At 36.1% G+C, this 16827-nt stretch overlaps 1 protein-coding gene across 4 annotated transcripts in view; it reads right to left on the bottom strand.

Annotated features, from left to right (window-relative positions):
- BRWD1 (bromodomain and WD repeat domain containing 1) overlaps positions 1-16827 on the bottom strand; it is a 124477-nt gene that overhangs the window by 60111 nt on the left and 47539 nt on the right. For all 4 annotated transcript variants that reach the window (XM_041735251.1, XM_041735249.1, XM_041735248.1 and 1 more), the window contains 5 exons: positions 13379-13507; positions 12414-12639; positions 7222-7407; positions 5754-5937; positions 1547-1640 (listed from right to left, as the gene is read on the bottom strand). In XM_041735251.1, the coding sequence (XP_041591185.1) occupies positions 1547-1640; positions 5754-5937; positions 7222-7407; positions 12414-12639; positions 13379-13507 (819 nt within the window). The remainder of the gene's footprint in view (positions 1-1546; positions 1641-5753; positions 5938-7221; positions 7408-12413; positions 12640-13378; positions 13508-16827) is intronic.

Genomic DNA, 16827 nt, shown 5'->3' with positions numbered 1-16827 from the left:
ATTATGACTAATAGTCAAACATAAAAACAACCCAAATGTCCTTCAAGAACAGACTGAATAAAAAAAAATATATAAAAAAAATAAATAAAAAAAAAAAAAACAGACTGAATAGCAGCATGTTCATCAAGCAATGCAAACAGATGGACTTCACCTACTCACAGCAACACAGATAAATCTCATGTAGTCAAATGACTAAGCCAGATAAAAAAGATTTGCATACTTCAGGATGCCACTTATATCAGTGTTTCTTGATGTTCTTGTAACATCACTACCCTACAGGAAACTCTGAACTTTTTTTTCTGATTTGCTCCTCTACAAAATGTAATGCCATAGATCTACACTGCCACTGTTTACACACCATGTATTACTGTGCTTGTGCTTTGCACGTGAGAAGGTTAAGTATAAAGCGTAGACTTTTTACTCAATATAGGATTAAGAATCATAATTTCTGAGTTAAAGATTAAATTGAAAATTTTAAAGCACTTCACTTTTAACTTTCTAACTATTCCTTGAATTTTAATTTACATAGACTGTAACATACCAAATAACATACCCAAATTAGAACTATGAATACATAAGAACAGCAATATAATCAAATTTTTAAAATCTTGCAAAACTTATTATTCCAGCAAAAGTAAAGCTTAATTGAAAAAATGTATTTGTTTCTTAAAAATTATTTTAGTGAATTTAACTTTCAAATTTTTTTCATGAGAAAACATCCTAACTCGGGGCAAAGATACTCAATATTCTTCTTCTCAATACTTGACAAAATGAGCTGAATCACTTTTAAAGATAAAAACTATTTTTACTTCATCCTCAATGCCCAAATCACATACAAAATTACCAAGCATCAAGCTTAAACAACAAGGCACATCATGACAGCCCAGCACACACAGGCCATCTGTCAGGACATGCCTTCAACACTGAGTGGTCAACTGAAAGCAAGTCCTGGAAACACAATCACTTTACAACCAAGTTTTGTAGCAGTGATCTTGAAACATTTTGCATATCTTCCACAAATTAATGCTGTTCATGTTATGTTCATGAAAATCAAAAGAGAAACTAAATATTAAGGAGTAAGATTTCCTTTGGCAGGATGAAGCTTTGGAGGGTCACAAACCACTGTAAGTCTAAGATTTTTCTTTTATGTGAATATCTGGATAAACTTGAAACAAAGCTAACCAGCAGTTTTAGAAGTCAAAGGGTTGGCTAGTTGTGGAAGTCAGTGAGTGGAAATGCACCTAAAATGCCTGTGATGGGCCTGTAACATTCCAGTTCTTGACCTGCGTGGTCATCAGACAGTAATTTTCCAGAATCCTTTGGCATTGTTAGGCATTAGACTACTTCCTTCCCTCAAGCTTCAGACCACTCTTTCCTAACAGCTGTACAACCTCATGTCTACTCTTCTTTTAAATCCCAAACAGAAGACTGTGAGCAAGAAATATTCTACCTCAGGCAAAAGTTACTAATATTCTCACTGAACCAAAAGGAAGCATAAATTCAGTTTAATTTCTAATAATTCCTAAGCAAATAGAATTTACGTTACCTTTTGTGTGAACTGGAGAGTCTTCCTTTTTCTTCCTATTATATAAAGATTTCTTTCCTCTTCACCTTTCTCTATTCTGAAGTCTTCCAACTTCCTACAAATAAAAGTATCCAGTTATAGGAGTTAATGAACTGATGCATAAAGTAAAGAATATAAAGAGGAAAAACTAATCATTTTGACTTAGGGCAAAATAAAATTATATATTTTTTAAATCAATACAGAAAGTTCCTAAAGTTATTACAAAGTAAGTCAAGCTCTAGTTTTATGTTTGAAATTTAATATAATCTCAGACAGGAGGTCCTTTTTTCAAATTTAATACAGAAATATTCGTTTGTTTGTATTTTCATTGACCCAATACAGCCAATGCAAACAGGATCTTTCATACTGGCTACTCAAAATCTCCCTATGAATTTTCCAATATTGCAATTCCTTTCTCTAAAGAAATAAAAGAGAATCCTCCTCTAAATTTATTCAAACTTCATGTTTTATAATTTTTAGAAAATCAGAATAGCAGTGTTACTCATACTTCTAATTACTTACATCTCCAACTAACATGATACAAAAGAAAGATTGTTATTGTGACTGACTTCATTCAACACAAGGGACCTTCCGCCAAGAGGAAGATACTGAAGTTAAATTTCCTTCTCTATGGTTAGAAAATTCACGTGACTGTCCTTTTTCTACAATTTGAACATTGTTGAAAACATACAGCTTTGTGTTCTGTGTTCACTTTAAAATCCCACTTGGGCCACTTTCAAAACTGACATATTGGCCATGCTTCAAGATACAAACGGATGCTCAAAAGAGTATGCACACAAATGCCCTAAGATATCTTTTATCTTTCATCTGAGATAAAAACTGATTTCTACAGAAATTGCATTTTTCTCTCGGTACATCTCCAGCCCACACTCAGAATACAGTGGAGCAATACTGTATCCACAGAGCAGCTCTAAATCAGACTCAACCCTTCACGAGTTGTCAGTTTCACCAATTTTATGTGTATTTAAGGAACTATATAAGGTTTTTCACTTGCAGCCAGATGAAATTCTATCCCATAGCTGTACGCTTCTCTTTGTTTTGAAAATGAAACACTACATACACTTCATTCTCAACCAATAATAAAGCAAAGGAACATTCTAGGCCTTCATGAGTATCATCTTCAACTCTGCAATTCCATGGCTAAATGAGACCGTCAGTTAAGGGATATTATAAAGATCACATAAAATAATATAAAGAATATAAAGAATCAGCATGAACAGAATGAAGAGAGTCTCTACTATAACCGAATTAAGACAAACTAAATGCCTGAAATCCGGCCCCAACCAGAACTGTGTCTACTGGAAAGTAGTGCTGTATACTTAGCATTCTGTCCTTTGGGGTCATCTCACACTTTCATTTATTACCTAAATTTCTCACAGTGGACACATATTACTTTCATAGTTGGAAAACTTTAATTTTCTCTTGATCCACATCGAATACCAGCTTAAGTAAACAGTTCTGTGAAATTCCCAATGCTCCCACTAAAGGACTGTCATCAAGAGCACTGATTGAGGAACCCCTGGGTGGCTCAGTGGTTGAGCGGTTGGTTGCCTTTGGCTCAGGGCATGATCCTGGGGGCCGGGGATCGAGTCCCGCATTGGGTTCCCTGCAGGGAGCCTGCTTCTCCCACTGCCTATGTCTCTGCCTCTCTCTCTCTCTCTCTCTGTCTCACGAATAAATAAATAAAATCTTAAAAAAGAAAAAAAAAAAAAAAGAGAGAGAGCACTGTTACCAGATCATTCAGCATCTCCTTTACAAAATCCCATATGTATTTTATTTTTATTTTTTTTTAATTTTTATTTATTTATGATAGTCACAGAGAGATAGAGAGAGAGGCAGAGACACAGGCAGAGGGAGAAGCAGGCTCCACGCACCGGGAGCCCGACGTGGGATTCGATCCCGGGTCTCCAGGATCGCGCCCTGGGCCAAAGGCAGGCGCCAAACCGCTGCGCCACCCAGGGATCCCCCATATGTATTTTAGAATACAGTACTGCCAACAGTTACACTCTTCTTTGGGAAAAATTATAGCGGACAGCTAGTTGACACAAAAATTCCATTCTCCTTTTCTCCCTTTGAAACAGAATCTCAGTTTCTATCTAGGCTCTCTGCTGCTCTAAATACAATCTATCACCAAGCTAAGTATGGCCATATAACAACATTCTGTTCCATGAGTTATGAGCAGAAAATGTCAAATGCAACCATTAAGGCTGCTTAAGTGAAGTCCCTCAACAAGAAATGTCCTTATTGTCTGTTTCTCTTCCTTTCTCTGGCCTAAATCTCAACCTCCATCACAAATGAAGATATATGATTGCCACTGTATCAAGTCCAACTAATCTTGGACTTTGAGGTGACTTTAAGATTGGAAGCCACACTCTAAGATGGAGATCAGAAACAGAGGAGCCAGAGTTGGTGATTAATCGGGAACCATGATTCCAGCCTAAAACTATCTCCATTCTTCCACGTTAAGAGAATAAATAAATACTTCTTTAAGGAACTATTCACCAGGTCTTTCACTCCTGCTATTTGTATGCTTCTCTTGTTTTGGGTTTTTTTTTTTTTTTTAAGATTTTATTTATTTATTCATGAGAGACAGAGAGAGAGAGAGAGACAGACACGTAGGCAGAGGAAGAAGCAGGCTCCATGCAGGGAGCCCAATGTGGGATTAGATCCCAGGACTCCAGGATCACACCCTGGGCCAAGAGCAGACGCTCAACCGCTGAGCCACCCAGGCGTCCCACTTCTCCTGGTTTTAACAAAAAGTATCCCAAAATGACACTTTTGAGTTCTGACGCCTAGGCAACTCAGACATAATTTTAAGGCTTAGTCATAGCATAGCACTATAGGACGGTGATTTCCTGTATTTCTCATCCCAATACCAGATTTTGCTTTTCATTACTTTGTGTATTTATAAACATTCTTAAATTCACTGCATAGTATGTAAGTACTACATTCCTCCACCAATTACTGAAACTCTTCTGCATCAACACATGAAGGACATACCTTTACAAAATTACCTTCAAAGAATTAATTGCGACATTAATAGAATACTGAACATTTCAGATATCAATGAAAAGCAACATTTGCTACCTGTCTTTCATTACCTCAAAAATCAGCAGGTTACAACTCAGTAGCAAGAAGACCCTACTGCCCAGACTGTGAAATATTTCCCACTTTAAGAAAAACCAGGCTGTTTAAAAGAAAAGAATGATTCCACATCCAGGATGAGAAATTTAGAAGATAAACTTGTAACTCCTTGCCATGCCTGATAACAGGGACGCTATAGAAGGATACTACCTGTCATTTCAAAAGGATTCAGGAGACACCTCCAAGTGGCTCTTCCAGGTCAGAGACGGAAAAACTTAAAAATCAGTAAGGATATTAGAAAGAAGCTAAATCATGGCAGTGAGATTTACACAGTGAAGAACACAAACACAAACTGGTTGTTACTGGGGGTGGAAGGGAGTAAATCTTCATTTTGAAGGTGAATAAAGCAAGATAAGCATCTATCTTATCTTTTTGATACAAACTTTACCACTAGATGAAGAGTACATTTGGGTAAATTTCTTTTTTAGAAGCACCCACTGTAACAAATGAAGACTTCAGAGTTGAGCAATCACTGTTTCATGGCTCCTAATGAGTTAATGGACCCAGCCAGTGAACACCAACGCCTGCTTGCCTCATGAAAAGACAACACATACTATGTGCCTTTTCACAAAGTAACTTAAATGGTCTTGCAAAGAACTGAAAACACGCCATGAAACAATTGGAAATTTAAACACAGACTATTTGATTCTACTGAATTATTTTTTTAAGGTTATGATAAAATTAGGACTGTTTGTAATATTGAAAATATCTTATCTTTTAGAATTACACAGACATATTTATGAAAAAAATAATACACCTGGGATTTACTTCAAAATAACACTGAAGGGAGAAAAGCAGGTATTTGTAAAGATGAAACAAGAATGGTTAAGAAAAAATTTACCATAGTAAAAACTTAGAGAACAATTTCGACATTTTCCTACCACAATTAAAAGATTCCAACCCAATACTAAAATATATTTATATGATTATTTATACCACTAATGGGAGTAAAAAATGCATAAAATAACCATATAGATATATTTTTGTAAAAAGAAACAATATTAATAGATATCCTAAAACAAACCTAAATATGCCTAGTGGTACCTCTGGTACAACCACTCTTCGTTTCCAAGCCTGCAGGTCACGTTCTGTAGCAATCTGACTACGTGGAGCATTTTGATGCATCTGACGAACACCTTCAACTTGTCCACTGCGACGCAGACCAATGTTTGGAGGGGACTGGATGTCTAAGCTCAGCCTTCTAAAACCTAAAGAAAAATTGTCAAAATTGATTCCAAAACAAATATGCATTGAACATGTAATAGGAATATACATTCCTCCTAATAAACTACAAAAAACAAAAATACCAATCAAAACAACTCTGTAAAAAAGAATCATAATGTAACTGAGATCAAAATACAGGACACCTTTTAACTTCAACTTCCATTTTTACTAGACTTCCTGAAATCTTTTAATGTACAGATATTTTCTATTATACTGCTATTATTTGCAATCCTAAAGGTCTTGCCTTCCTCAAAACTGCACACTAAAAAAACCTCTTTTTGGAAAAATTAGCATTGCAGATAGTCTCCTCAAACTATGGTGGCTTCAAAATAAGAGCTAAAACACCAACATTACTTGTGACTTTAAGAGATAATCTGTGCCACTGGGGCAGGCAAGCTCCCAAAGTGGATATTAAAAACTTCACAAAATGCGACAGGGAAATGCTGGCAAGCTCCTGAATTGGAGCTGAGAGAGTGAAGGACAGGGCAACACAGACCCCAGGAACCCAGCCTGTGCAGAGCTGATCTGGGGGGCAAAGGAGGCACGGCAGCCTCCCATGACTGCAAGTCAGCAGGATGAATTATGGAGCCCAAAGTGGCAGCAGATATCCCAGGTAAAGTGCTTGTTTTCTTAAAACATTGGATGAAGGGGCTCCTCCTATTAGTGTAACAGAAACTATGGGCTATATCCATGTTTGTAGGATGACAAAAAATTCTGGGAGTACCAGTGCAGCATGACATGGCAGGGATCACGGCTTCCCTAATCTTCCACAGCAGTCATCTTCCCCCGTTGAGTTTCCATCTGTTTAACCACTGTCTGCTCCTCTACGTTATCTCCACTACTAATGTAATGAATACTACATTCCAGGATCAGGAACTTCATCCTGAAAATTCATTCAAGCCTTCTGATTCCATAAGAAACATTTAGCGCTCTAACCAACTAATATTTTTTAATTAAAAATGTTTAAAGGGAAACCTAGAACTGTAGTTTTCCTTAAACATTCAAACACACTTTGTTCTTTACTCATTTAATACAATTTTATAAATACTCTTATCTTAGAGCAAAAAAGGTTTTAACAGCCTCTCTAGGTACTTGAAAATCAAACATTCCTTTACTAGCACACCAACTTCACACCTAATGAAATCACCCTCAGACTACTGAAGTGGTAAAAATACACTTCAAATTTTTCACACTGCACGTAACTGATAGTGACTTCATTTACTCTCAGTTCAGCCTTATTAAGACAAGATATTTCTCATACATCTTACCTCTTCGAGGTGTTTCTTCTCCACTTGGAAGTCCACTGGGAAGAGTATCCTGATCTGCTCCCATTCTCTGATCCTGCTGCTGCTGCAACTGTCTTATCATTCCATCAAGAACACTGGACTCTGGGCTTCGTTCACCATTATCATTGGTTTGTAGGCTTATAATCTGTTCAATCACCTCTCCGTCACCTGTAAATTCAAAATCATAATAAACACAAATAGGAAAACTCTCGAACCCTAAACCCCTGAAGTAAGCATGTAGAAACACGTGGAAGTTTCAGCAGAAGCTTCATTTTACTGTTACACACTAACAGTCCCCTCAAACTTATATAAGACATACTTCATTCAACTCTGATTTCCTGAGGTCTCCGACAAGACCAGAGTAACAATGTGTTATTTCTGATGTACAGAAAAAGAGTGGCATTTCTTCTCTGCTCTTTTTTTTTTTTTTTTAATTTCTTAAGAGAGTAATACTCTTCAACAAACTATGGCTGTAGCTCCTGAAAGCAGGTGCAGTAGAGGGAGGGAGGGAGAAGCTACTCATGCTTCGCCCACTAAGCTTAAGTTCCTCTATCCCTTAGGTATGCTTTTAGCATAGCCAGTACCCATAATTCTTCAAGTACAAAATCAGGATTTTTAGAAAGTCACTTTGCTTCTTTATTTTTCAACTAACAGGTTCAGTTAGTATTAATGGATAGAAAGTGTTAGATGGTTGTGGGGTCTGGAAATTTATCTAAACACTAACATATCCTCCCACATAAAATCAATCTTCTTTGAACAGAATACAGACCAAGCCCCCACCCACTTATAAGTAGAACCCTACCAGATTGAAATTAATAGGGTATTTGCAAAAAGAATGAAAAATGTAACCTAGTCTCTACAGTAACAGATCCAGAAACTAAAAAATGTCATATACTATTTCAGGAAAAAAAAAAAATACTTGCATCCTACTATCTGAATTAAATTCCCTTCTATCTCATGGATAACATCTCCATTTCACCATGACCATCAATGAAGAACTTACAAGAGCTAAATGTCCTAATTCTGTATCTTAAAATCACTGTTTCTATATTTTCAAGAAATGAGCTAAGAAAGCAAAAAGTGGAGCCCTAATCTAAAATGATAAAAAGATTTTAATTAGAACAGGGAATGGTAAAAGATTCCTAAGACCACCACATGGAATGAAAGGGAAAACAACAGAGAAGATGACTCCTGGTCCTCTCCCTCTCCCTGTAAAAACCCGAGGTCTACAGAACATAGAACTTTTCATTCATAGCACAAAACACTTAATGTAACATGGCAAATATCATCAGAACGAGTTGGCATAATGCTATCCAAATACTGAAATATTAAACTTGGGTTCTATGGGTTCCCAAGTGGCTCAGTCAGTTAAGCATCTGCCCTTTGGCTCACGTCATGATCCCAGGGTCCTGAGATGGGTCCAAGTTGGGCTCCCTGCTCAACTGGGAGTCTTTTCTCTCTCACTCTGCCTCGGAAATAAAATGTTTAAATAAAAATACAGTGGGGTTCTACCCATGAAGATTTAAGTACTATAGGAACTGCCCTCCCCACCATAAATTACCACAACCCTGGAAAACTTATATACATGCATAAAATATATATATAACCCTGGTTTTCAGACACTGGACAACAGATACAGAGCACTGTAATCCCTGAGAGAAGACCAATAACGGAGTCTAGCCTTCTGATTGCCCCAGGTAACAGCTGGAGGCACTTTCCAGGTTGCAAAATAAGGAGAGGAAATCCAAAGAGCATCCAGAGGTTTCAATAAGTTGAGGAGACAGAGGTCAGAGCTTGGGAGCAGCAGGGAAACCTAGAATACGCAGGGCTGAACATCAGAGAAGAGTGAATTGCATGGAAATGCAATTCCATCAGAGATACACAGTGATGCTGAACTGATCCTTTGACTAAATAATGATACATGCACACACTGGGTAAAACTCCACCCTACAGGTGGAAAAAACATGAAAAGTCAGTATCCCAAAAAATTCCCAGAGCTCTCACAGAGCTAAAAATAGTCCATGTTCCCACCAGCCAGAAAGAGAAACTTCAGAATATATAGAAGATTTGTTCTATGCATACTTCCAATCTTAAACTCAGAAGTTAAAAATGTGTGTTTAAGGCAATGAAAAGTACAATGACTGTTCATGGTCTGGTGCCAGAAGTTTTACCCACTGCTGATTCCGTACCATCAGTACAATTGTCAACACAATCAAAAAGGTAAGTATTATTATGAAATAGTTGCAACTTTGAAGGCCTCATAAAAAAGATCATGGATAAAACCACAGGTCTGCAAACCACACTCAACAATTCCTGTCCTACAGCAACCATTAAAAGTAACTAAGACAAACAGGTATCGTAAGATATTAGTGGAGATAGTATGAAATACTAAAAAGTAATCGATTTCAAACAAGGCAGGAAAAAAAGAAAAGGCACAAAGAATAGAAAGGATAAAGAGAAAAAAAATAGCAAAATGGTAGAAAATTAACCCTGACCATACTAATAATTTTATTAAATGTAAAAGGCCTACATTTTCCAATTAACAGACAGGTTCAAATTGGATGGGTGCCTATAAGAAATCTATTTTTTTGATTTTTTAAAGATTTTATTTATTTATTCATGAGACATACAGAGAGAGGGAAAGACACAAGCAGAGGGAGAAGCAGGCTCTCCGTGGAGAACCCAACATGAGACTCAATCCCAGGACCCCAGATCACGCTCTGAGCTGAAGGCAGACACTCTACTACTGAGTCACCCAGGTGTCCCAAGAAATCTGTTTGAATATAAAGACATAAATTGGCTATAAAAACTGAAAAGAGGGGATCCCTGGGTGGCTCAGCAGTTTGGCACCTGCCTTCGGCCCAGGGTGTGATCCTGGAGCCCCGGGATTGAGTCCCACATCAGGCTTCCTGCATGGAGCCTGCTTCTCCCCTCTGCCTCTGTCTCTCATCAATAAATAAAATCTTAAAAAAAATAAAATAAAATAAAAAAACTGAAAAGATACACCATGACAATACTAAAGAAAATTGGCTGGATTAGTATTTTAATATGAAAACCAAAAAAATAGTCTTCAAAAGAAGAAATGCTACTAGGGGAAAAAAGGAACAATTCATAATGATAAAAGAATTCACCAAGAGAACAATCTGAAATGTGTCTGCACCTTATAACAGAACTTTAAAATACATAAAGCAATAATTAATAAAATCAAAGAAAGACCTAAGATAAACCCAGTTGTTAGTTTGGTACTTCAGCACTCCCAAGAGGAACCCCAAAATGGAAAAAAGCCAAATGCCCTTCAACTGTTACTGAATGAATAAATGACAGTATATGCATACAACAGTACTCTATTAACAAACAGGAACAAATAGCTGATCTGTGCAAGAACAAAAATGAATCTCAAAAGCAGCATGCTAAGTTAAAGAAGCCAAACAGAAGATTTAGTATTGTACAATTCGACTTATACAAAGTTCCTCAAAAATACAAAATTAAAGTGACAAAATAGAACAGTCATTCCAAGAAAGCCAGAAGAACTTCTGAGGGTATTAGAAACATTCTGTACCTTGATGGTGGTAGTTACATGACTGTTCAACATCTGCCAAACTAATTTGACTTGTAAAACTTAAATTTGGTGAATTTTGTTTTATGTAAACTATACCTTAAACTAATAGAAAATATGTAATTGAAACAGTAAACATATAGTGATTTACACATCAAGTTTTAGCCTCAAATATAACTGGTGATTAACTTTTTTTTTTTTTTTAAGATTTTATTTATTCATGAGAGACAGAGAGAGAGGGGGGCAGAGACACAGGCAGAGGGAGAAGCAGTCTCCATGCAGGGAGCCCAAAGCGGGACTCGATCCTGGGTCTCCAGGATCATGCCCTGGGTTGAAGGAAGCCTAAACCACTGAGCCACCGGGCTGCCCGGTGATTAACTTTTAGTAAAACAAACCTCATCCAAACAAAACAGAAGCATTTTTTTCTTTGCTTAATAACATCTGTACGGAGAAACACTGCACTGCTGGGAACAAATACAAAAACAAAACAAAACAAAACAAAACAAAACAAAACCTCTGCCCTTGACTAGGGCAGGCAAAGTACAAGACAGGACTCAAACATCTTGTGCCAGAATGTAAGGAAATGTTCAAGGGACGCAGTAAAGAGAACACTCAGCCTGAAAAGATTCTCACACTCAAATCTAAAAACAGTATTAGCAACAAAATAATAACCATTATGGATTATAACCCATTGTATAACAACCCCTAAATCCATATTAAAATTTAATGAACTGTCTAAACAAATAAAAGGCAGACTAATAAATGCAAATGCAATGATGACAGAATTAGAAAACAACCATTTTTGCTGCAATCTTTGGAACAACTGAATCAAGCAAAAATCATCAGTGGACTCTAAAACTTTTAGGTAAAGTTGTATCTCCCCACAAATGTTTTACTAATTACAAAGAGAAAAATAACTCTATGGTGCAGAAACTTGGCAGGCACCACCTTAACCAAATTTTTTCAATAACATCATCAATATTTGTATAAAACACAATCAAATCATAAGCATCCTGATGTGATGCTGCAGGTAAGCTACATCATCATTTACACACTGTATTCTATCAAAAAATGTACAACATGGGGGCACCTGGGTGGCTCAGTCAGATTCTTCATCTTAAGAGTAATGAGTTTGAGCCCCACATTAAGCATTAAGTGTAGAGATTGCTTAAAAATAAACTTAAAAAAAAAAAAAAAGTACAACCTGAACTTCACCAATGACAATTAACTTTAATGTGCAGTCCCAAATTGAGATCCACATCAGGGGAGAACAATAAAAGCTTTAACAGGCATTAGAATAACAGATAACATTTGATTGCAGACTATAGATTTCATAACAGTATTACATCAGTGTTAAATGCCATATTTGGTAACTGTTTATGGTTACATAAGAGAGTACCTTTGTTCTTAGAAAATACATATTGAAGTTATCTAGGGATAAATGAACACACATGCAGTCCAGAAATTAGGTGCTTAAAAATAATTGTATGTATCTAGAGATAGAATGACAAAACAAATATTGCAAACTATTACTGGTGATCTAGAAGTTCGTGAGTTCTGTATATTTTACATTTTTCATATAAAAATTAAAAAAAAAAAAAAAAAACTTTACACTTACTTGTTGCCACATAGCCTAGCTGTGGAACCAAATGTTCATCTGCAGAATTTTCTCGGCCTGGTACTAATCTCTGATACTTAGTTGGATGAGGATTTCCATCTACATCTACCAAGAATGGTGGAGGCATAAGGTGAGGAGCCTGCTGAGTTTGCTCATCTAAGACATAATTATTAGAATCTCTAATCAGTGGTCGATAGTCAGTATGGAAGAACATCTGATCAGGAATCTGAAAAAAGAAGTTTACAGATAGACATTTTGAGGTTTATAGAGGTTAAAGAATACAAATATTAAGTAGCTATGTGTAATTTGAAAAAGAAACTAATTCAATACACCTAACATATTTTCAAAACATCTTTTTTCCCCAAAACATCCTTAATAACTACTTATAAATAACTACTTACAATAACTACTTATAAATAACTACTTACAATAACTACTTATAAAAAAAAACACCACTATAAAAAAGTATTAAGAATAACCTTTTATAGACAAACCAAAAAACAAACTTTTAATATAGAAAATAGATGGGATCCCTGGGTGGCGCAGCGGTTTAGAGCCTGCCTTTGGCCCAGGGCATGATCCTGGAGACCCGGGATCGAATCCCACGTCGGGCTCCCAGTGCATGGAGCCTGCTTCTCCCTCTGCCTGTGTCTCTGTCTCTCTCTCTCTCTCTGTGTGTGTGTGACTATCATAAATAAATAAAAATGTTTAAAAAAAAAATAAAATAAGTTTGAAAAAAAAAATATAGAAAATAGATGGTTACCAGAGGGGAGGTGGGCAGGGAGATGGGTGAAATAGGTGAATGGAATTAAGAGTACACTTCTCTTGACGAGCACTGAGTAATATACAGAATTGTAGAATCACTATATTGTACACATGAAGCTAACATAACACTGTATGTTAACTACACTAGAATTACAATTTTTTTAAAGTGGTTAAAATATTACAAAAGAAAAAAAAAAGACCTTTTCATATGGCTTGCTGCATCCAAAACCAAATATCAGAAGGTGTCCATGAGAATCTGTACAGGCAAAATGCTGTCCATCCTGCGAAAACTTACAGTCAAAGACAGCTCCATGTCCTTGCCCTTCAATCTAGGAAACACAGAGGAAAAAAGTTATAACCAATTCTACACAAGTGCGTTTGCTTTATCAACCGTTTTCATGTCAATTACCTGCTACAGATACGTCACTTTTTTTTTTTTTCCCAAGATGTTCAATGCGGGACTTGATAGCTAGTCTAAGAATGATTTCTCAAAAATCATAGAATGAAAGATCATAAGCCAATCCAAAGTAAAGTCTTCCTTTACTTCTTAGAAATGAATGACAATTTCATAAACAAGATAAATGACTCAAGATCAACAAAGTGTGGTATTCGTGAACGAAAATCAGTACTGTTCTAGAATTTAAACTTTCCGCTAAGATGACTGACCACCATGCAAAAGTAGGAATGCTGCCAAGTCACAAGAGAGCACATGGAAATGCCTGCACCTACCTTATTTCAAACTACCACAGGTTTAGGAAGGATGCTCCAATTACAGCATAAATGTTGCCTTAATAGACTGCTTTTCAACTTTTATTCTTGCTCTTCAACTGAAATTACATTAGTTTAGCACTACCAATTTATAGATAAATGAATTGTTTCATTAACAGCTTGTTGTCTAAGCCTGTAACTCTCCAATAACTGAACTTTAGGGCAAGTCTGATCAGTGATGGAAAATCAATCACCCAACTCACTAACTGCCAAAACAAACTCACCCCATGCCCAAATATTGCTTAAAAATCAACACTCCACTACCACTATACCACACATAAATGTGTACTGATTAACAAACATAAAAATTTAGTTACTGGGATAATTAAGGCACTACCCTATTACATGTACACATAACATGTATACAAATTTGTATTCTCTCATAACATAAAAAGGAATAAACGGAATTAATAATTTTCTTCCAATTTTTTGTTAAAACAAAGGAACACCAATTCACCCACACAGTCCTTTGAGAAGCGACCTTCACTACAACCCTACTTGTACCCTGGCACCACTTCACACCCCTGGCCTGGAACACACCCAGTCCAGGTAAAGTAGAGGCAACCGCCCTTCTCTGGCAAGTCAAAGATGGTGGCAGCTAATCTCCTGTCATACATGTGCACCTAAGTGCACCAAAAGTTCTGCTAAGGTACCTGCAGAGAAGGAAGTTTTCCTGAGTAAGCTCCTGCAAGCCAGACTTGGGTTTCTCCCTATAGTTTAAAGAGTCCTCCACAGTGACTCCTGACAAAATGCAATGTACAACTGTGCTTGTGCAACAATTCAATGTCACATTGAAGGTTATTATGTATTTAATATAATAACATAATGGTGGTAATTTATAACCCTATGTAAATCTAACAGAAAATTGGGAGTCTTTCAGCTGAGCCATAAAGGTAAGAAGAACTCAGTCCAGGTGCCTGTGTGGCACATCCAACTCCTGATTTCAGCTCAGGTCATGATCTCAGGGTCATGAGATCAAGCCTTACATCAAGCCTCACATGTGGCTCTACATTCAGTGGGAATCTGCTTAAGGTTCTCCTTCTCTCTCTTCCCCTTGCCTCTGCTCGCATGCTCTCTCAAATAAATTTTAAAATCTTTTTTAAAAATAAAAGAAGTTGAAAAAGAACCCAGTATATGCAGCAAAGTTTGTATGTCTCACTGGAAGTAAGATCACCATTGTCCATTTGAATCTGCTTTGGCTCAGAAGTTGTTTAGGTTATATTCTGCTGAAAGCCTGAATTAATGTAGTTTTCTGTTTTGATAAGTTAAATTGAGGATGTAATGTTCTTAAAGAGTTTTAAAGAACAAATAAGAAAATGGAGATACCTATAAAATTTAAAACCATAGAAAAATTGCTGAAAAAGACTTATTTTTCCAACAATTTAAACCCAGAGATGCAACTTTCTGAGATGCCTAATTACACATGTGCAATTCAGCAATGTTTTTTGTGAGTTATTTTAGTGCATTTTAGGGTAATAAATACTGCATTTTGAACTGTTTGTCAAGAATTGTCCAAAATAAGCATGCTGCAATAAAAAATTTAAGGTTAAAAAAAAAAACAAAAACATGGAACACATGGACTCAGAGGGCCTTCAATCAAAGGTCTAAGAACCACTCATCTCTACACCCTACTATTAGACTTCCTCTAAAATGAATTACACTTTGAACTGGAGCAAAATAAACTTTACAGTAATTTTACAAAACATCTCATATGTATATCAAGCAATAGTCTTGACAACACAAAAACTCTTTTATACAGTAACTCCCCTCAAAATTTAACGTAAGGTAATAATCACAGACCTACATAGATAGCCATCCATGTACCTGGATATTCAAAGTGATGTCACTGTGCATACTTCAGAAACCATTTAAACACTCAACAGTAGGTTAACCATATAACCTGAGAAAGGGTGAATTTTTAGTCAAAAATGTAATTGCAATTTTTTAAAAATATATTTCAGATTCTGGAAAATATTCTTCACATAAAATGAAAAAAAGATTACAAAACTGTGTGAGAATGCCAATAATAAATATGGAAAGAATGAGGCCATTAAAAATCTTCAGTGGATACTGTGAAAGTTGAATGAGGAATAGGACATTTACAGAGCTCAAAATACCTCATGAAAAAATTAATAGTTACGAAAAGGGGGGAAAAAGTTGCAAAGAGGAAAAACAACTATTTTATTGTGAGGAAACCTGGCAAATACCACCTTACCAAATATTTAAAATTATCACCATCAGGGCACCCTGGGTGGCTCAGTCAGTTAAGTGTTCGACTCTTTGATTTCAGCTCAGATCATGATGTCATGTAGACCCAGCCCCGAGTCTGGCTCTGCACTGGGCATGGAGCCTACTTGAGATTCTCTTTCTCTCTGGCCCTCCCCACCCTACTCACACTCTCTAAAAATAAGTAGTTATAAAAAATTAAAATAATCAGCAGCAAAAAAAGGTGTAACAATCAAATCATGAAAAAACAGCAGACAAAAAAAAAAAAAAAAAAACCAGCAGACAAAATACAGATATTTATTCTGTAACATTATTTGTCTGCACTCCTCAAAAAAGTTAGACGGTGAGAAATAGAAAAAAAAAAGGATTGCTGAAGATTAAAGAAACCTAGAAATATAAAGCCAACGAATATAATGCATGATCCTTAATTAAATACTGCTCAAAGGGCCAAATATAACTAAAAGGACATTAAGAGAACAATTGACAAAATTTAAATATAAAGCTGGATAATATAATGCTATTTTAACAATGTTAAATTTGCTGATTTTGGTGACAAGCTTGTGATTATATATGAGAATTTTTTAAAAATATGCAATAGGATCCTAATTCGGTTTCAGAGTATTACATGTGTTTAAAAAAAGTATTACATGTGTTT

The sequence above is a fragment of the Vulpes lagopus genome, chromosome 20 (assembly GCF_018345385.1).
Source record: "Vulpes lagopus strain Blue_001 chromosome 20, ASM1834538v1, whole genome shotgun sequence".
NCBI lineage: Eukaryota > Metazoa > Chordata > Mammalia > Carnivora > Canidae > Vulpes > Vulpes lagopus.
This window is presented reverse-complemented; position numbering and strand designations above follow the sequence as displayed.